The sequence below is a fragment of the Limanda limanda genome, chromosome 16, assembly GCF_963576545.1.
Source record: "Limanda limanda chromosome 16, fLimLim1.1, whole genome shotgun sequence".
NCBI lineage: Eukaryota > Metazoa > Chordata > Actinopteri > Pleuronectiformes > Pleuronectidae > Limanda > Limanda limanda.
In genome coordinates this window covers 14,993,841-15,016,818 of record NC_083651.1, presented here as the reverse complement: position 1 = coordinate 15,016,818, position 22,978 = coordinate 14,993,841, and the positions used below count along the sequence as shown (strand labels likewise).

At 41.9% G+C, this 22,978-nt stretch overlaps 1 protein-coding gene across 1 annotated transcript; it reads right to left on the bottom strand.

Annotated features, from left to right (window-relative positions):
• Window positions 1-6,147: 6,147 nt before the first annotated feature.
• On the bottom strand, window positions 6,148-9,792 carry ednrbb (endothelin receptor type Bb). Its single transcript, XM_061088864.1, has 7 exons — window positions 9,376-9,792; window positions 9,141-9,253; window positions 8,786-8,990; window positions 8,389-8,529; window positions 8,142-8,275; window positions 7,190-7,298; window positions 6,148-6,318 (listed from the first exon to the last, which is right to left on the bottom strand). Exons 1-7 carry the CDS (start codon window positions 9,790-9,792, stop codon window positions 6,148-6,150), a joined length of 1,290 nt encoding a protein of 429 aa, XP_060944847.1.
• Between the last annotated feature and the right edge of the window lie 13,186 nt (window positions 9,793-22,978).

The following is a 22,978-nucleotide window of genomic DNA, read 5'->3' as shown; positions in this document are numbered from 1 at the left end:
ACGGCTCCCATTTTAAAGTCCTCTCGATAATGGAGTTATACTTGGACTGCAGATTGCAGCACAACAGTGGCTGACCTAACAGCAGCCGTAAGAGTTTCCTACGCATTAATTTGTCTACAGAAATCGCAGGAACACAGTGGATATGTGGTTAGGAGAAACCTAGAAGTTATTTATTAATTGAGAAAAGGCCTCGGCAGCTCGGTCGCACCGGTTTCACCTCAAAAGGTCGGCTTTGGAAGTAAGCGACTTGCAGCTGGAATCTAAATATTTACGCGTTGTGCGACTGTTGCCGGCGGCGGTTTCCTCGGGTTTCACTCAGAATGCGTTGATGCAGCGGCGAAAGACAAAGAGCTCCGAGTCTACACAAGAAGAAGAAGATGAGAAGCACAAAGCAAAAAGGGGAGAGAAAGAAAACAACAACACAGGCAACTCAAAATGGCATTTAAACCCAGAAAAAACACATAGCTCAGAACAGCAGCAGTTTTGTTATCCCGAGGCCCTGTCTCTTAAAAAAAAACTTGCTTCCTTTTTACAATTCCTCTCCTAAGAAGAGAAATGTGCCCCCGTCGAGCAGAAAAAGACGAATGTGTCGGAGAGCAGCTTCAGTGGGTGAGACAGTGGTGCCTTTTTGTTTGTCTCCCCTCTGGAGCCAAGCTTACCCTGGGAGCCCTGCAGGCCAGGGAACAAACAGAGCTTTGTGAGCACTGACCCACTGTGCCCAGCAGCCAGACTGCAAACCTCCACTCCTGCGCTAATAGGAAAACCACAGATGAGGAGTCCGCAGCGGGGGGATGCTTTTTTCGCATCCACCTGTGCTTTCATCGTTGCCCATCAAAACAAGCAAAGGCAGGCAGGCAGGCAGGGAGCTCTGGTGCTCTGGTGACCACTGAATCAAAAGCTTTTTCACCAACATCCCCATGGCACAAACGCTTTGTGAGCAGAACTCTTCTGGGATACCGTAGCTGCTGGTTTATCTGGTGCAGCACGGGTTTGGGCTAATCAAGCCCGTGCACTGGCTGGAGCCTCCCTATGAATACGTCAACGTCCTGTCATACATTTGCCTGTAGTTGCCCAAGAGGCATTAGAAGTGTGAATAGAAGTGTGAAGTGAACCACTCTAGTAAACGTGTCCTACATTTGATTGCGTGTTTTCCATTACATGCCGACATGACTGAAATAAGCAGTAGTGACAGTCCATTTTGCACCTTAACCAGAACACAGAAACCCTTTTAGGCACAAGCTCATTATGTTTTTCTGCAAGAAAGCACTGCAGTACGTTTATAGATGTTGGCGTTGGGAAAACTCTGCTACCCGCAGTGTTGCACCGGCAGTAACAAGCCGGGCACGGAGTATTTGTCTTTTCTCCCGACTGGTCAGAAATAACATGGCGAGACGGGAAAAAACGGGGGGGGAGGAGACGGTTCGGTACAAGGCTTAAATGATTTTTAATCCCATGGTTGAGTGACCACTTGCAGCTCTGCCCAGCAGTCTGACTCTGCCTGCCATGTGCAGGTCCCTCGGAAATGTCTTTGCCATCGGCTCGAGTGTCCGCTTCACTCTCTCCCTCTCCCTCCTATTTAGTATGCAAGCTCCGAATGGCTATTAATTAAATGCCTGCTGGTATTGTATACAGATCTCTGTTGTGTTTATTTCATTTAGCTGAAACTGTGAATAGTCTACACACCTACTCGCATTCAGTGAATCACACTTCCTATGTAACGGAGGCACTATGGCCATCCTCCTGGGAGACTCAATTAGTCTGTGCACACAGCAGGGATTTCTTTATATTGCACTTGGTTGCATGGTGTCCTTTTTTGTCTGGAGACGGGCTGTGTGTGTGACAGTGGTGGAGGCATCCAACCTGCAGCGGATGACAAGAGTTCCTCACCGGAGGTGGGCAGTTATCTTTTAATACACAGCAGGCATGAGCTCTCTGCAAGGACACCGCATAATCAACAACATAAATCATCCCACCTCACCCACATCATTCTCCTCTGCCTGTTAGTGAAGTTTAATTTGAAAAGAAACGCCAATGGGATCAATGTTAAAAGATTTCCCGACAAAATATGGCATTTGAGAAGAAAAAAGAAAGTTCACTCATCCTGGGACGAACCCCAGAAACGTACACATCCTCTGGTGGAGTGCTTAAAATGAGCTATAGATAGCTCAGAGCGGAATCGAATCAAGACTTCACATCGACACACAGCGAGAGAGAGAGAGAGAGAGAGAGAGAAGAGAAAAGGAAAAAAAAACATCATCTCCTCCACAAAGCAATGTCAAGAGGCTTGCCACATGAAAGCAGAAGTTGTCCAAAGAGTAACAGGAAGTACTGACAAAGTTTATGAGGGAAAAAAAAAAGTAGTGTGTTTTTAATCCTCAGCAGCACATGCAACAATGAGGGAGCCCGAGTGCTTAGATATGCCACCCCGGGGGCAGGCTCTATACTTAAGGCTTACAACAGCCTCATTATCTCCCTCAACTCACATCAGATCCTAGCAGCAGTTTGTCACAGGCAGGCTCCTCTCTGCCAGTAGGCATCAGACCAATCCTTCTGCAACACTACTGTACATAATTGCCATATGGACAGCATTTTGAGCCAGACTGAAGACTAAAAAGCCCTGCAGGCAGATTCCCCAGATAACTAAATGAATATTTTATCTCATTTCCATCTAATTTGCACCACATTATTATACAGAAGTGAATTTTTTAATTAATTGATAGAACAGATCAAACACAGGTTTACACTTTGATTTTCGAGAGCTGTTATTTTGATAATTTGCATGACTCTTTTCGCATGCCAGGCCTTTTTTTAATCTCCCCCAAATTTCAGCATCTCAATATAGATACACTATAATAAAACACACAGCGAATAAATAACTGTCAGCGCACATGAAATGCCTTGTCTTGGTCGTGTGAGCAGCTCGGGCGAGAAGTTCTTTTACCTGCCACTCGACTGATTAATTAATTTCACACTGTTTAATTAAATCCACAGTCTGGGGAGTCTGGGCGGCACGGTGGGGAGCCCTATCGGAGCCGTGTGTGCACAGAGATTACTAAAGAAGGTCTCACCATCCGCTCGCCCACTAATGTTGACACTGACGTCACCCTCCTCTGGTTACCGCAGCCGGATTGTGTCAATGTCATCCAGCAGTTGTGAGCTTTTTTACTGCTGGGGACATGATAGCCTTGCACCATTTGTTGATTATCTGCTGGCATTTGCAGTAACAAAGGACACCGGAGCGCTTGACTGCATTTGACACAATTTAATATTTGACAGAAGTGTCTGGTGGAATGTGTTGCTGCGATTTGTAAACCTTGGATTTGCCGTTAGAGATATTTAGCTGTACAAATACAAAATAAAGGGCATCTAAGTTGCCATTAATGCAATTAGCTGCAGCGTAAATGTACATGTTTAACATTGTTGTAACCGGAATATTTAAAGTTGGAAACTTTCCATGGGAATTAACGGGAATTAACGGGAATATACGGGAATTAACGGGAATTAACAGGAATAAACTGGAAATGTTGTGGGTAATTTATACTAACTGTATTTACCTTGTCACATACAGACATAAATATAAACATTTTGTTGTGTCATAGGCTGATTTGAGCCCTGAGGAAACTTTGGGCACTTGACTATATGCTTCTGCATCGTTGTGTCATTCTTTACATAGGTCTATGCACAGTATTTGCAAATGTACACAGCCTTTCCTTCTACATTGGATGGGGTGAAATGTCTCCACACATGAGATAGTGCACGTGGCATTGTTCTGTAGAAAAAGATGAGAAAAAAGTTTGTAAAAAAACACTAATGCAATGCCAGAGATATAAATAGTTAGCCAAACAATTGGAATAGTCTGTAAAATTATTTTACAATTGATGGATAAATGAATGGGAATAGGCTAGATGAACAGATGAACAATCCTCAATAAGCATGCTGATATATTTTCACCAGTAATATCATCGAAACTTACCTGACTAGTCCTGCACACTACAGCAGGCCTCTATAGCCCTGCTGTAGAGTGAAGGATGCTGGGAGTTATCTGTACATGTGATGGAAGAATGCACAGTGGAGGGTTGAAATTCAACGTGCACCGTGTGCTGTATTCCATACATCTTTAAAATAGAGTTTTGAATGATGTTTTTATTGCTCAGCGTTTAATTTGCATAGTTGTTTTTTTTTCAAAATTCCCAAAATTCCCGAGCTTAATATTCCAGTGGAAAGTTTCCGGAAAGTTTCCGGAAATTTACCGGAAAATGTCCGCCCCTTTGCAACCCTAGTTGTAACCAATGCTGTGTCTCTTAAGTCAGAGCAGAGAGTTGTTCAAATGTGTAGCATAGCAATATGCATTTAACATATCTCTGGCATCTCTAATCTAAAACAAACACATTTTGATTGTGTGGCTCAAATTGGGCCTTTTATAGCACGACTTGAAAACAAGATGAAATTGAAATGCAATCCGATGTTTGTATTTCGACGAAGACGATACTGCATGTATACGCACCGGAAAAAAATGAAAGGGATCATGTTGATCCTCGCCCCTCTAATACCTCACAATAACAAACCGAACCCTGATGCGAGCCGGCGTTCGCTCCGTTTAATGTTCATACATCGAGGAAAGCAAAGCTAATCGATTAGGTAGAAAAAGACGCAGCCTGCTGGTCTGATGTGATGTGACGTGGAACCAGCATTTCCTTGTGCTCTCTATTTGATGTGCCAAGAGCGATTAGGGCAACAAACACATCCTCCCCCCCCAATGCAACGACGTGAAGAAGTCATCGTACAAAACAGAATTTACATTTTTATAAGCATGGTTGAATTTGAAATATAAAAATAAAGAATGGGTTTCAAGCGTGTGTTTCTGTCTTATTTCTAACTGAAAAACCAAGAGCAGTTTCTGTTAACTAGGGTTTAAATAAGGCTTCTCCTCTGTGTGTACTGCACGTGCTTGACAATAATGGAACACGACAAAAGTTGATTATGAAAGGAATACAAGAGTTAACTTGAAACTTTAATTAGCTTCAGTAAATGTCACTGTCATCATTGCACCTCACCACAAACACCACAAGGAGTCAAGACGCTTTTATTCCAATGAACTGTTGAATCTTTACACGTCGTCGAGAGTTGTTTTCTCCGCTCAGACGAGAGGAACTTTTTACAATCACTCCGGCACACGGCATCAAGGCAGGTTTGTGAAACTGATGCAGCATAAGCTGGAGGAGCAGCCCCCCTATTTGTGCTTGCCTTGTCCTGTGACAGGGAGACCTATCAGGTGCTCATCTCTGCTGCTACCCCCCCCCCTCTACAACCCGCCTCCTCCCATCGCTGTCTCCTCCTGACCTCATTCTGTCATCTTCGTTTTCCTTCTTCCCCACTCTCAGGTCTTTTATAAAGTGTCTCCATGCATTACACATTTAACAATGCATTAAAAATAGGCCACCATCAATCAGTCATTCAGCAGCGGAGAGACGGGGAATCTACTTGTGGCACCAATTTGATAGGATTCTCCAGGTTCAAGCACGAAACGGGAAATACTATAAACTCCTGGGCTGCTTCCTATGGGGCGGGCGGGGGGGGGGGGGGTGAACTTAACAGAGAGGAAAACACACGTTTAGGTGCTAATAATACGCCATATCCCCCGAAAAAACCCGAACGCAACCATCAATTTTTTTATTTTTTAAATCCTCCGTTGGTTTGATTTACTGTGGCACGCTGTCTTTTCCGGAATCCAGAAACAGAATCAGAATAATATGCAGAAGCGGAGCCGTGACAAGATCCCTGGTGATGGGTGCCAGGTTAACATGGTGCCCCGAAACAATGGTTGGAGAACTGTGATGCATGATACGGGAAAGGTACTAGGTAGAAATCTGATGTAATGGTCGGGAGTGAGTCAAAAGCCCTGAGGGAAAAAGAGTGTGAACAGTCTGACTCCGGGTTGCTCATGCCAAAGCAGATGTTCAGCTGACGACAGCGGCACAGGAAAGACAGCGCTGCATGTTATTCGGTAAAAAGGTATCTTATATGATAAGGGCGGCACATCAAGTTTTGCGGGAGCCGCCGCTGCTTTGGTATCTGCTTTCAAAGCACATTGTACTGCTTGTTTAATAATGAAACGCTGAGAAACTCACAGTTTCCGCGTGAGTTTTGTTAACACAGTAAGGGGTTCTCCTGATCAGGCTGAGGCGTGCATGTCTGCTTGGGAGCTTTGATGCTGCCGCTCTGCTCCCAGGCTTGATCCTGCATCCTGGACTTGGAAACAGACTGCACTTCGTCATGGGTAACAGCTTGGAGAGGTAGACACAAACTGCACAGACACTCCTGAAGGACCACACACACACAAAAAGGCACACAAAAACACACAAAGATGGTCGGTCAGTGGGCAAAAAAAACACATTTACCGTTAGCTTCAGACGGAGAAAACGGCTCCTCGGAAAATCCATTTATGTGTGGAGGAATCCTAGAGGAATGGAAGTGGAAGGCAGCATTGCCCGTGTTGTAATAATAACAATCCAATGTATGAAGCCTTAATGCAATTAGAGACAGCGAACTGGAAACTGTGGAGTTTCATTTCTCTGCGTCGGGTCGCGTTGAAAGGTTTTCAATCTTGTGTGTAAAAGTCAAAAGGATGTATTTATTGAAAAGGTATAGGATTTCTTTTGACATACATATTGTACAAAGTAATTGCAGGGTAGATAATAATAATAATAATAATTGAAGAGAGTAGATCTCTTCATGCAGTGTTCTGTGCAAAAAAAACCTGACGACAGCCCAATGGAACCAGAGAATGTTTTTAGATTTCGGCTTCTGAGGGAGTAATACAATAAAGCCTTTTAAATTCCTTACCTTGAAAATTGCCTTCAATCTAGGTTTTCTCTTTCTTCCAAACACATCACTGTGATTCAGTGACAGACTGTCTGGTGCAATGCCAAATGGGGGGGGGGGATGGGTGGGTGGGTGCGTTTCTTTTTTCTCTCATTCCTGACAATGTTTTTCCAGACCATTTCTACTTATTACCCCCTCAGGCCATCACTTGCTCCAGTCTGGCCATTTCACAGACATGACTCCATACGTCCTTGATGACACCCACAATGGCTCATCCAGCGTGGATTTCAAATTGTTTTCACCCTCCCCCCCCACCAGCTCTGTGTTGAATAGAATCGGGCCATTGGAGAATCACGGTAACTCTCACCTTGAAACATGTCTGGAACCTTTTGCTGACGATGTACAACGCGATGGGGTTGATGCACGAGTTGAGCGACGCCATGTTGATGCCAAAGTAGTCCAGGACGAGAAAGGCACTGAAAAAAGGAAAAATTTAGTAAATCATCCAAAAGGGCACAGAGCAGGTGATGATGCTTTAAATATTGATACACTGCTCCGTCTATGTTAGACACTGTTATTTCTCATGAATGTTTAAACAAAGTTATTTTGTTGACGTGCTCTGTCACACGCAACGTCTATTAGACTTCTTCTTTAAGATAAGATAAAACTTCATTGATCCAGACACATGGGGAAATTCACTTGCTAGGGCAGCGGACAAGTGAATGAGGAAGACAAGAGAATACAAATAGGCAATAAAATTTAATTTTTTCTACAGATATATTGGTTTGAACAGAAATGTTTTTGAGTGAAGTGATTGCACAAGCATTTAAAACTGAGGTGTTGGGATAGAATTGTCCATGTATGTGCAGATAGGACTGTTTATACATATAGTCAGATATGGTATACAGAAAAGAATATGAGTAGAATATGGGCTTACTTTTTTAAAATCATTTTGTCTTTTATTTTGTTTCATTTGATGCTAGTCTTCTATTTGATTATTTTCTTGTATTTTGCATCGGGTCTTCTTGTATTATGCATCACTCTGTAAACTGCGGCTGCTCCTTAACGTGCTGTATAAATAAACTTGACTTCTGTCTGTCCTGAGAGAGCGATCCTTCACTCCCGAATCTCCCTGAGGCTTCCACCGTTTTTTCCCCGTTAGAAAGTTTTCTTTTTCCTTTAAAGGTTTTTTTTCTCACACTAGTCAAGAGTTAAAGACAGAGGAGGTTGCACCTTGTCCACATGGAAAGCCCTCTGAGGCATATTGTGATTTGTATATATGGGCTCTCCAAATACAATTTGATTTGTAAACTTCTCACCTCAGCAGTTGACACCTGTTGGGATCTTTCTCGTCGTATATGGTTAATTTCAAGATCCTGCTCAGGTACAGCGGCAGCCAGCAGAGAGCAAACACAATCACCAAGCAGAAGACCGTTTTTGCGACTTCTAGTCTCTGTAAACATAAAAGATGTCATCATTATAAACATTTACGTTAACTTGAACAGTTGAAATGTGCAAAAAGAAATGTGTTGTGAAATGTACTTAAGTAGAAGATTAGTTAATAACCTGCTTGGTGTGGTCACTCAACACATTCTTAGTCTTTCGCAGCATTTTCCTGGTCATGAGCGTGTAGAAGACGGCCGTCCAGACCAGTGGCATGCAGAAGTAAAAGCCAAAGAGCCACCAGTCTTTCCCTGATTTATAAAACTGTTGATGGAACATGACAGAAGCCCACAGAGAGTCAGTGCTGCAGAACCTAGAGATGATCAATGGCAGCCATGTTAAAGCACGGGAGACAAAAAACACAGTTCTGCTCTATAAAGACACCTACAACAACGTGTTGGTAACTGCAGCGTGAACTTTACTTCCAGATGTTATAAATACAACTGCGTGGTATATATGAAAGTACAATCCAATCAAACACAGGTTTCATCCTGTTGCACACTGGAGACAATTACATCACCTGCATGAACCGCGTGGTTTGCATGGGATGAAGCAGACATATTCTCAGTGGCCTGTCTCTATAGTTCATCGTTATCATGTCAAAGCCGACAAGTTCAGGCGCAGCCAGCAGGATGGAGACGACCCATATCAGAGTTATTTCAATCGCTGTCCACACCGACACCCCGATGCCTTTGATTCTATTCCAGGAAACCACAGCTCGGTATCTGCGGGAAAAATCAACGGGAAGATGTTATGACTTCTCTACAATGTTACATTACGAGTGCTTATGTAAAACAAATCTGCTCCCTTGATGAAATACAGATATGAACATTGTTTTCTCTGGGGGCACGGGACAGAGCCGCTTATCTCCTTACCTGTCAACACTCAGAGCACACAGGCTCAACACTGTGATTCCAACAGAGGTTTTCTGTATGAAGGGGACGAGTTTGCACAGCACTAAACCAAAAGGCCAATCCTCTGCCATGAGCTGAAACCAAAGCCAGACACATTTTCAGTAAATAAAAGGAAATAAGAAAGAGTAGGAAACCACAGACACAAGATGCAAGATAAGTCGTAAAAAGTCTCGGCTTGGCAGTGTTAACAACTCACCCTGTATGCGTTTATTGGGATGTCTATCACAATGTGGATCAGATCGCCCAGAGCCAGGCTCCCGATGAGTATGTTGGGTCCACTCCTCATGCTTTTGTTCACATAGATGATTCTCAGCAAGGTAACGTTGCCGACTATTCCAACAACAAACACCAGCAGTGAAACCACAGTATTGATATATTTGAAGGTGTCTCTGATCCCCGCTGACTCCAGGCACATGGGAGGGTGCGGTGGTTTTGGTCCCGCTGAGTCCGCCGAATGCATCGAGCCGTTTGATTTCTGCTTTTCTCGCATTAAAATACCCGGGGAGGCCGTTTCAAAGAGCTCAGTTCCAGGTACCCGCTCTGAATGCTGATCGCTGGCCTCTCCCCCGATGAGGACATTCCCCAAACAAAGAGCAAGAACCACGGCCCACATCGTTTAAAGACTTTCTCAGAAAAGGACCCTGAAATGTTTGTTTTCCCGGCACTGGATTGAAAAGGAGAGTGAGAATAATTAACTCGGCACCGCGGCTCTGAGAATTCATAACAAAGCACTTAGAGGACGGGAAGGATTTGGTTAATTTACTGATCAAAAGGCGACATGAAATACATTAACAGCATTGAAACAGTGAATTATGCCAGCTTACCTTGAGATGCAAACTCAACTCAGCATGAAATCAATCTGCAGTAGCTACAGAACAGGCTGCAGGTTGAAAGGACTGATCTTTGTTGTTGTGGCTGCTATAAATGTTAGAACCCTGCAGCTGGAAATCAGGGTTTTATAGACTGAGGTATACTGCTGTCAGCGTTAGTCACCCATTCGTCAGTAGGGAATGTAATTACTTCCCTTGATGCATCACCCCAAATAAAAGGATGGTGTTGAAGGGTATTGTGTGTTATCACAGAGTGAGATCATTGTTCTTCAGTGGAGATATTATGTCGTTGTTTTTTCCACCTACAAGTTGACGTCTTGAAATAAAGATTCCACAGGAAATCCAAATGTAGCCAAAATGCCTTTTTTTCTTACAGTCACAAAGCTTTTATCACTAAGTCATCAGCGGTCGTAGAAGGATGTGGAAAAGTCGTGCACTGAAACTGGATGACATTTTGGATGTACATGAGCCTGATGCACTCCTACTGCACTGGAACAACAACCAAAATGATACAAATGGAAGCGTGCATTATTCAGCGAGAGTCCTCTGGAGAGTTCGCTCCAGTTGTCATATCACGTTTTTTAAAAGATGAGTCAGTCTACATCCGAGCACAGAGATACTGCCTCTGCGTCTCCCAAGAGTCCCGAAAAAGGTGATTCCTCCGCTCGACAACTTGACAACCCGAGGAGCCCGGAGGAACACGAAACATGTGACGACCGCGGGCGCCTGGAGGAACACGAGACGTGTGACGACCAGAAATTCCTCATTGTTAATATCATACCTGACAACCACCGCTGCAGCTCTCTTTCTTATGAAGCCTCAATTCTGTGCTCCGCCAGCAACAAATGACCTTGACAGAACTGAGCACTGGCAGGTTTCCACGAGAACAACTGATTAAGAAATGTAAGTTGGTGGAGTTTGAGGTGAGAAACTTTTCACATCTCGGCTATAAAATCCACATTAACATAAACTTAGATTTATTCCCACATAAGTCTTTGGACAGAACCAAGATGCTGAAGTTCATTAACTATAAATCAGAAACAGCAAAGAGCTGTAATTTGCAGGAGCCTAAACATGGTAATAATGTTCCCCTAAGAAATCAGTGGCCCTTTAATGACCATGTCATTGACCTACAGTTTTGCAATTTAATCCCCCGCAGTATTTATGTGGTTGTGACTTGGTTTTATTCAGATTTTAATTTAAAATGCTTTAACATTTATCTGAAATCATTCGGTGGTGATTGCAATATAATGACATCTTGCAAGTCTAGCTGGTCAGAGTGATTTAAAAGCTTTCTATTCTGAGTTTATATCAGGGTTATAATGAAGCTTTAAAGCTCCATAACTAATATTTTAATATTGCAATTACGGACTATTGTTCAGGGTTTTAGCCGGTATGTTATTACTGCTACTTTTATCTCAGCAGGTATCTGAGCACTAAAGATATCGTCGCCTATGGGTGAGTATTCCATAGATTGAAAAAGTTAGCAACTAGCTGGTCTTTACATACTATCTAAACAAGATATTTGCCTTGAGAGTTGATTGAGAGAAAAACAGAGCAAACGAAAAATGTACAATTAGATTAATTTAGTGTTGCCTCATGTCTGCTGAATATGAAAATACAAAAATTAATAAATATAACAAAAAAAAACACTTTACCAGACAATTGGAAGAGGACTCAAAGAGTGCATATACCTATGCCAAGGCTGATGGGCAGTTTTATCAATATATTGCATATTGAGATCAGATGTATGGTAAACAATTCACAAAATCCAAATTATTCATTATCCAAATATAAACAAAATTTGACCTGTTCATAGATATAAGTAGTCTACATTTGCAGATTTTTGTCATAAAGATTTCTGCATTGTTCGAGAAATTCACAAAACTGTCAAAAAACACCAGAATGTTAAAAACAAAAACCCGGATCTGTCCTCTGATCTAGATCTACACCACAATTGCATGGGTTCCCCTCTGATGCATAACACATCTTTCCACCTCAAGTTTCGTGGTAATTTGCTCAGCTATTTTTGTGCAATCTTGCCTGCAAACAAACAAACAGAACTACAAGCGCAGGTGAAAACATAACCTCCTTGGCAGAAGTAAATCATATGCCAGAGGTGCCTGTTTTTCTCTTGTGATAAAAACTTCCCCTGCCTCCAAGAGGACAAACAATCAATACAGCTTTGAGAATAATCGAATTGCTCTGGTAAAGTCTTAATTGCTGTGACTTCCTGTCTTTGTGTCTCGAGCTGTCCGGTGTTACCAGAGTTCACGGAGAAGCGTGTGCTGGACTGATGGTGTGTTGTTGAAAAGGAGATTGAAGATCTCAAGCTGTTGCAGGCGGAGGTGGGTGAGAATAGACACTACATGTCTCCAATTCCTCAGAGGTATCTGCACACGGCAAAAATATGTATGTTACGCAAAGTCAAGTCAGGTCGGGTTATTGACATCTCTAAAGCCCATAATTGGCGAAATTGTTTTAAAGCCTTTAGCGGCGTAAAACCTTTTCACATTTTTCCTTTCAGTGTTTTTTCACCTAAGAATCTACAGAATGTGTTTCTGCCATTCCCATCACGAGGCGGAAGATGAAAGGATAACAGAGAGGGAGCAAGATGCCCCTCGTAGGTCTGACTCGTCTCAGCACACAGACCAGAGCCAAAACAAACTCCTCGCGTTCACAAGGCACCATTGACTTAGTGCATTAGCTCTGTATTACCCGCAGAGCCTGGAAAATAATGACGGCCTTTTTTCATTCTCCCGCAGTAATAGCGGTGTGTGTGGAGGCTATAATATCAGAGGTGGAGAGGTGATTGCGAATCTGTTCTGTGCTGCACTGCAGGTTCCCGGGGATGAATCTTAACAGGATGTGCTTCTCGCTCAGTGTGACTACTGCCAGCAGCGATGTCAGACCTTCACACGCGGCGAACTGCAGGAAAATGAAAACACAACTTTGAGGGAGTAAGTGCGGCTTGTTTACCTCCGAGAAGAAATTGAAAATGAATTCATTACCGAGAGCGACTGTTCGGATAACCTCTCCGCGGAAATGGAATCATCCTCATTTGCGGCGGGTTCATTGGAGAGATGAGTGCTGTAGGTAAAAAGCTAAACAAAACAAGAATGATGTTTAAAGTTTCTTTTATTGAGTTGCTCTGTTGTGAGGGAGCAAAACAAAAGAGAGCATATCCTGGAAAACAGGAGTCTGATCAAAAAATCTAAAATCTAAATGTACGTGAACTTTCGTGCACTCAACATAAGTGAAGAGAGGGAAGCTGCTAAAGAGTAAACAAGGGAGATGACATGCGAGCTCCATCCTGTCAATATGTAGCAGATATACTGTGTTGCATAGAATTGATTGTACAAGGCTGCTTGGCATCAAGAGACTCCATTTCTCCTTGGGTGAACAGGAGAAATAGGATTCCTATAGGAGTCCGAAGGGGAGAAAATTAAGTGCCACCTGAATTTGATTCTCAACATGTCCTCCAACTTTTGCACGTTTCATTTTTCATCACGTGCACGCTCCACCCTGCAGATATACTGTACTGCACATACTGTATGTTGACTGTTGCGTGGCATTACGAGACTCTGTTTCTCCTTGTGTTTGCCACGGCGGAAAACATGAAGTGGCACCTGAATTTGATTCTCATCATGCCTTTCAACTTCTGCTTGTATTGCACTTTTCAAATTTGTTTTTTTTCAATGTAGGCTTGGATTGAGAAATCCTAAGGCAACTTGAATGAAGACGTACGTAAGAAGGCAGCCCAGGGGCCCTCGTCTAGACAAACTAGTACATATCAATAAGAAGTGATCTTTATTCTGCTCAGGCCATATTGAGATCAAACATAAAACCCTCTCCTACAGGCTGTCAAAAGAGATTCCCCACATCAGTGATGAGCCTCATATCCCTCACTTAGATATTTTAAAAAAAAGAAGAAGCTACTGGCATGTTAACACTACAAGGGAAGACAGCTGGCAAGCTAAAAGAATGTTTTCTGCTGTCGTACTGACATCGCTGTTGCTTTGGTCGGCCCCTAAAGCAGAATGGCTGTTTTATCATCAGTGCATTTTGCAGTCATAAATAATCCAACTATCACAGCAGAAACAAACAAAAAAAACAACAAAACAGAGGCAAAGAAGAAGTTCTGCAAAAGTCTGGAATGTTTTCTGACCTTGTGTCCAGATGGAAGGGCTCATGTTTTGTTATCCTTTAGAGCAGAGCACAAAGTGGAGGATCAAGGATGGAGTCAGAGCACTAATGAGAGGATGCACGCTTGTTCCGTGTAATTAAAGGTTTGCACAGTGTTAATGATACTTAATAGACAAAGTTATCCTTTCGGGAGAGCGGCTTTTATAATATCCTCCGAAGAAGCTGCCGACTTCAGTTACGCAATCTTTGGAGGACAAGGACGTAGCGTCCATCATCAAAGACTGTTTTAAAGGCTGCTGCACATGCCACTATCCCACAGAATGGTATAATTATAACTCCATAGTAACTATTAACATACACATGTGTTATAGATATAACTGTTAGCTTTTATGCTACAAACAAAGACCGTGCTAAACCCTTACCTCATCTCAACGATGATGGCGCTCTTTGGGGAGGCGTCTGATGTCAGATGGCAACGATGATGACACTACTCACAGCTGGTTTTCCAAGTTTAAATCAGGCGGTATTGAGTAGAAACAAGTCTTTGGAAGAGTCACTTCATACAACAATCTACCCACAGCAAACACAAATGCAAATATCAGCGCTGTGTTTCCCTCTTGGTGGAAATAATCCTGAGGACGAAAGGACTTGAGCAGATGGAGGTTGTTGTACTGTAGCTTTGAGCGCGCCATTGTTCGGCAGGTGAGTGATTTCTGTTTGTCAGACACATCAGCTGGTGCCACATTAAACAGCTTGACAAATATGCCCAACTCCTTTTATCCACTTTTCATGTCCTGAAACCTGCACCACTTTGTCTCCGTCTGAACGTGGACTTGTGAAAGCTGCTGGTGGGACACACAGACTGTCCCTTGTTCTTCCTTCCAGCTGTTACCATGCTCCACATTTGTTTTTTTCATCACTGGCAGCCTGAGGACGCCAAAGAGGGACACTGGGTTGTGTTTTTACTTCAGCAACAAACAACAACACTGATCATTTGTCCATTTCTTTTAGAAAGTGCAACATTCTCTTCTCCTCTTGACAGTCGTCATGAAGCTTGTCAGCGACGACTCGACTACTCGGGCGCGTTTGGTTGCACCTTGACAGGGATCTGACAGGCGTACACGGAGAAGGGACCATCCTGAGGGACATGTTAGTCTAATATGTTATTTTCTTTCTTTAGTTTTTCTTTCTTCCCTTCGAGCCTCTGTGCCGACATGCGAGGACATACAGTACATTTACAAGAACACGTGTATTTTATGACACCTTTGCAAATCAGGCAAACAGTGAATTAGGGGGTTAAGGCTTAAAGTAGCTATCGATTAATAGTAGAATTTGTACAGGAAGTGATATGTTTTAAATGTTTGTCTCCTCTACATGAATTAAATAAGAGCATCTAAGTCAAACTACACGCAGCACCTCACAGCAGTCATTCGTTTTGCTGAACTCGTACATGACAGGAGGAAACCTATTTTGAAATTTGAAAATGTTCTGCAGACGGAGATATACGTCCAAATGAGGAGCTCACAGTTTCACTCTCCAGTTGGCCGGATGCAGACATGCATGTCCCACAAACCCGTTTGCAAAACTGCACAAAACAAAGCCACTGAATTACTGTTTCATTTCCCAGACACAGCAGCTTATAACAGCAAATGGAAAAAGAAATCCCTCAAAGAGAAAAAAGGCCCCTCGTATAAATCAAAATAAAAAAGAAAGAATTGGCAAATGCTGATATCATTTATGGCAGTGAAACAACTTCTAGCTTTTATAGCCTTATAATATTCTAAATCTTTTGAGAATCTGGTGCTAATTGCCATTAACAGTGAGAGTTTGGGGTTTGGATTAATTGCTGTGCCAAAGAAGACATTTCAGAAAACAGTACAAATCAGTTCATTGTCGGAAATCTCCTGCCAAGAGCAAATCTGTAGAGAAATCCAGCAAAAAAACAAAAAAACAAGCTTGCGTGGTTTGATTTTATGAAACTGAAGCAGTTCAGCACCGAACTGAACGATGACTGAGAAACTTGTGAAATGAACTTAATACCACAGTCATATTTCCAACACCTGATTTGATTTTGCTGCTGGTTATTGATCGTGGTTTTCCAAACAGAAAAGCACAAGTTGCACATGCATCATATTTTGCTATATGAAGAAAACCAAAAGGTCAACTGCAGCTGCAAACAAAAGCTACAACCACAAATATTCAGCTTATTATATAATAATCAACATCCCTCTCTCCATCACATCGCATCTGCCCCTTAGAAAAATGACGTGCCATCATCTTTATTCTCCTTTAGACTTTCATTTCTTATTATTGTAAGAATGAAATAGTGAAGTGTACTGTACCTAAAGCTTTGGGCTTTCATGATGTTATATAGCAGACAGGGTAGATGTGAACAGAGACGGAAAACCTTATACAAACTGATTTGTGGTTCGCACCATATCCAATCGACTAACCAGGATTCTAGTGCTAAATTAATGATCCTCTCTTAAGATCCCACAGGAGCTTTAGTCATCACACTTGAGTAGTGTCAAAAGGAACTTGCAGTGAATATTGTATAGAACCATGTTTACATTAAGGAAGATCCGCTTCATTTCAATGCATCTTCGATTTCTATTGAGCTGATGGCAACATTAATGCAATGTCTGGAATACTTAACGGTCAATCGACTGCTGTACTTTATTATTATAGTTATCTAGTTACTATATATGACGTTCAAGGAGACTGCTAATTAGTGTTATTCCCAGGCCTCTGAATTATTGAGCTCATACGACCACTGAGTGTTGGTATATGAGTGGGTTACACTTCAGTTTCCAGCAGCCACAGATGGTGAAAACAAGATCTCTATAGAGAGGACATTCCTATCTTTTAAATTTTTTATCAGTATTTTATATTCCCTTTTTTAATTCCTATAGAGAGGTTCATTTCGCGAGCCTAATTACGCGCAGTACCTCCGAAGAGGATTGCACAAGGTTTGCAATCCTGCCAGCTTTGTCAGAACAATAACCATTGATATTTTTAAAGGAAGAATTCAACAATTTATGTGCGCACGGCTACAAATGGCAAAATCTAACAGCATGTAGCATCAGGGAGCGGCCGGATCAGACTTCTACTCACCCTGCAGCCTAACAACGAGCCCCAACATGCAGCCCGAGAGTCATCGCCATCTTCAGCCACAAGAAAAACAAGGAGTCATTAAACAGATGGTGAGGCCCCCACCAGCCCTGATCGACACATCGTGGAGTCAGTCTGGGACGACATGAAGAGACAGAAGACTCAGAGACAGACTGAATACACACAAGAGCTGAGGTAGCTTCTGCAGCACGCTCGGAACAACCTATGCCTGCCAAGTATATTTATAAAACTGAAAACATAAAAGAAAACCCTGTATACTGAAGAGAAGTGGCGCTGTTTTAAAGACAAAAGGTGAAGTATATATGAACATGATTGAAAACAATAATACATTTGTGCTTTATATATAGATTATTTTACACTTTTACATATAAACAGACACACTAGACGTGAAGTATCTCAGTGTACTATTATCAACTCATCCATTAAATGTCATGGCGATGGTGAGAACTATAAGAGAAAAAGTGATTGAATGAAAGAGAAGGTGGATCTTGAGCCTCCGTACAATCTCTCTCTTTCCCTCGTCCCTGACGATGTGTCAACCGTAGTTGAGTGTTGCTCATTGTTCTGTGGTTGCTATGATACACCAGCACAAAGACAAAACACGTGTTGTTCTTATTTGACCAACAGAAGCATATTTTTCAATTTCCTTCCAAATGTTTCATTCGTTTTCTGCAGATTCTCTGCTCACCTCCGTTTGATAATGAGTCAAGGATAGCACAGACAGAAAGATGCAGAAACGTGACTCTACAGGCAAAAGAATCAAAGGAAACAGATTCAACAAAAGATTCTGGAATTGTAAAAGATAAATAGGTTAGTAGGTGAGGTGAGGAATTAAAGGCCAGACATTGGTATGTAGCACAAACAGGGAAAGAAGATGAGCAGATTCAAAGCAGTACCTTAAATAAAAAGCCAAGGCAGACAATCAAGAGATGACAAATTAGAGAGTAATGTATACAACTCTGAAAAAAGAAATGAGACCAGTCCAGATCCGTCTTAAATCTGCATCTCTACACGCAGCTATCATTCCAATGTCAATTTAAGAAATTATGTCAGTAGTTTAAAGAAGAGAACAAAAGTTTTCATTTTATTTGAACACATAACCGACTGAATAGCAAAACTGAAAATCTTAAAAATACAGAATATCCAGTAAAAGCATTATTTAGATAAAAATATACAAATTTTATGCATATGAATGCTTCTCATACTGCTGGTATAGCTAACAGGGTAATGTAGGGCAGATGTAGTGCACTGCATTATATTGTACAGGTGCTTGAGTTATTGCCCCCCCCCCCGGTGCATGCTGGGCTTATTAAGCTGATAATGAAGAAGAGGCTCTGGTGTGAGCTCACGTGAATATGCGATGATCTGTGCATTTGATTGCACTGGTAGACTGGAGACATGAGGAAGAGTGCAGCCGAGGAACAGCTTCCTCACATCCCACCATGATAATCCTGGATCTCTGACCTTGACTGGTAAATGACTTGTGAAAGCCTCACATCATTAGTATTATTAATCATTCCTACTTTCATTTGCACACTATAAATACCCGAACCAGGAAAGTACCAAGAACTCGCGGGTGACATCAGAGCAGTTGAATTGGTCTTTATCAATCAAAAGCGAAGGTATGTCGTTGACAAAATAAAAATGGACAGCGCTGCAGGAGAGGCTCCTCTGAACTGACTGTTTTCATGTTACACTGACATTAGAAATTCCCTTTGTGGTGAGACAAGCGGTGAAATGCAATCAACAGATAGTGCACAACCTCCTTTTGTGTGTTTTAGGGCTAATTTCACTCTCGCTGCAGACACCGACTGTGAGTTTCCATAGACTTGTCTCTCCTTGTCACAATGTGCGTTTCATCTTCTGAAAGCCGATATGACATGGTACCCAGAGACACGGATTTCCAAGGTTCTGATTTATTCATGAAGCGCAAAACTGAAGACCTCAAAGAATTTATTAAATTATCAATATATATATATTTATATATTATCTTTTTTTTGTCTTCAGAGTGCATCTTAAAACATGAAGTCTGACTTGGAGCTATCCCCAGATAATGAAGAGTTGGATTCGCTCAGCAAGGAAACCCCCTCAGTCTGCCAAGGAGAAACTCAAGAGTCTTTGACTAATCAGGACAAGGTACAGAGGAAAATGCCACTTTTAAACTGCTCTTTTCCCGCTCCCAGTATAAATACTAATTTATTAATGGAACATGCAATTACTCTGCGTTCGTCTCGTATCATAACGTGCCTGTCACCGCTGCCACTTCTTTTAAAACATGCCAGACAGCAACACGGGTTCTGAATCTCCCATTAAGAGGAGCATTTGGATGGTGAAAGAGCCCTTTTTAAAAGAATATAAGTAGAAAGAAAAAGTGTCTATTCCATCCATTAATGTTTTCAGGACGCGACCTCAAGTGGATCAGTGCTGAACAGTGAGCTCTGCCAGCAGCTGAAGAAATCCCCAGTGGCCACGTACAGATCTGTTGACCCAAAAGAGGTGAGAGAGAGTGAGCAGCTACCAGTTGAGAGTACAGTGAATATGGTGTCACTGTTCAAATTACAAGTGACTGAAGGGGGAAAACAAAAAGGGGTTTTGTTCTTCAGTGTCATTGAACGCAGCCTTGGGTTGGAGACGATTATGGAAGGAAATAATGGCCATTAAAATATAAAAGGTACATGAAGAAACTTGAATTTATAGCATTTATGTTATGTTATGACAACGCCCATCTCAAGTTCTTGTAACAAATGACTTTCATATGATTTATTTTTACTATTTCCTTTTCATTTGTGATCACTTTTCAATGATGTTGTATTATTCATCTGCTGTGTTGGATTTTATCTTTGATATTATATATTTTTGATGTCTTTGGTTTGAGATCTTTTATGACATCGTCTGTCATCTTTGAATTGATTTTAGATTTCGTATAATATAATTTACTGTATTTGAAATTTAAATGACTTTATATTAATTTGCATCTTGCCTATTATGTTTTGTGTTTTTATTTGTTCTCTCTGTGAAGCACTTTGTGACGGCTGTTCTGAAAGGTGCTATATAAATATAGTTGTATTATTTATTATTTGGTTTTTGATTTCCCCTTGGGATTTCAAGAAGAGCAACTTGTCAGCGTGGCTCTTAAGATTGCAGTCTGTTCCGGTACAGCCTGAGAAAACATTCATGGTCCTCACAGGGTGAATCCAGTTGACTTTTCTTCCTGTGACACCATGGCGTTGACATTTGAGGTTGAGTAATTGCTTAATGACCATTGAACGGTTTCCCATTATCTTGGTGCCCAGAAGACAACATCTAATGACTTTATCCCATCTTTTGTCTAATGACCAAATTGCAGCAAACCCAATAGCATCAGCTGTGCATTGATTTTGTGTTCAATGACAAATGTTTGCATTGCCACTGAGACCATTTTGGCACGTTTACCCTATCAGAGCCATGAGCTTTGCTGTATAGTCTCACTAATCTTTTAGTTTTAAAAATCACTTTAAACATCCAGTGTTTCAAACCACATGTTCAAGCGTCTGTTCTGTCAACAGTACGTTCTTGTCTGAGTCATCCTGCTTGATCCAAGCATCTGATCTGCCTGAAATGTAACTAACATACCATTTGATTGTGAATTCTTAATTTTCAGCATCTGCATTTCACCAAATCAGTTCCAGCAACCTCATTATTTAACACCACAATTTGACTCATTGGATTTGAACAATTTAAACACTGTTGAATGACACTTAAACTTACCAAAATCAAGATTTTTTTTTGAAGAAACTCCTACTGAAATCACAGAGGAATTCAACCATATCAATTCAGTTGGGTTTTAAATGAAAACATGTAATTACATATTTAATAATTATAAATCAATAGAACATAATCATATTGTGTAAGTAGATGAATGATTTAACGACTTAACATGTGAAATTAAAGTTAGAATCTGCAGAAATTGGAAAAATTAATATTAGGCTTTTTGTGTCAGTTTCTCTGCTGTGAGACGACATGGACGTTACTAGCGATGTTGCAGTGGCTATAAATCACAGCTGATATAGGGTTGCAGCAGTGTGGAGAGACTAAAGGTCAGGATCGCTCTGGTCCATTATTGGCTCCCAACACTAAATGGTTTTCAAATTAAATCCCAAGCAATCGATCCTCTAACGATACCTTTTCGGTGACACACTGCAGGTTAAAAGGTTTGGATTCAGATAGATCATGATCCGATCATCAGATCTCTAATGCAGGTTACACACCCCATCTCCCGCTGAGCCATATCTCAACCAGATTGCACTATAAGCGCTTATCTTTCCCTTTATTTCATCCATGATATGACACCCGCATTACAGCGCAACTGCACGCCACTTTACAGATTGGGTTGTCAGACTAGGCCTGGACATCTGAGGAACAAGCTTTATTCACTGGAATAGAAATCATGGATTCCAAACACGCGTTTTCTTCCGATGGAGAAAATGCTGGACATATGTGCAAATATGAGTCAAGCTTGCAAAGTGCCCTAAGTTGACTGCAAACTGAGAGCAAGCATCAATTAATAAGTGTGTTTGGCTCAAGGACAAGACCGCCATCAATCACTACAACAGGGGTCAAACATCCAGACGCAGCTTGGCAGGTGTTGCATCCTTGGAGGAGAATCAAACTGACAATAAACTGATATCATAAATACTTAATGTTTCATTGTTCCCCTCAGTAATATTTAAAAGCCTTCTATCAGGGAGGCTTGTTATTCTTGTATCGGCTGCTCGATCAGCTGACTGGTCTTGTGTGGTGGTCTCAGGCGAGCAGTCTCACAACCAGACGGTTCTGCTCGACAAGAAAACAGGCTACTTGTTATCACAGCAATGTCTGTGTTTGGTGCGATTGTCATTTTTATTTCACACTGTAAATAAACCTAGACATTAAATCCGCTTATTACCTGGTAATTAGATTCTATTTTATCGTCCCCAGCTCTGTGTGGAAGCATTTCGAGTTAAGGAATTGGCAGCAGACAGATATGAAAACCTGTCTGGGTGAGACAATAAACACCCCCCCCCCCCCCCCCCCCCGAGAGGCTTATTGTTCACAAGCCGCTTCTCTTTATTAGGGCGAACCCGACTCTGTGGGGAGGCAACTCCACTGCAGTGACACAGGAGATTTGAGGAGACAGAGGAGCAGGCTGGGCAATAACAATCATGTTCAGGCTCCGCCCTACCAGACGCTCTGCCCGACACCGAGCCCCCAATGTCAACATCTGCACAGAGTCCTGAGAGCACATCTGGATCCCTTTTAGCTCCCATACAACGCATTGAACAGCTAAATACAAGGGCAGAATAAAGTAAGAATATGTTAAAAGATCAAAATTATTTTGGAGAAATAGCAGAAATACAAGAGGTGAAGAGTAGGTGAGATTTTTAGGATTCCAATTTATTTTATGGTGGCTTCCTTCACAGCTGCATCAGGGCAATGGTCTGACTTCAGAGGGGTCTGCAGCCGTCCTGCTCTAGAACATCCAGTCCCTCTCCACCCATCAAAGCACCGTCAGCCCACAGAAGGTCGAGCCCCAGCACAGCCTCATCTCGCAGATGGAAAAGACGACGGCTGCCAATGAAACAGTGACGCTCTGCCAAGAAGACCCCCTTAAGCTGCATTTATGAGAAGTGACGCCTAATTGTTCCCCGAGTTTGAATCCAATGACAGAGAAGG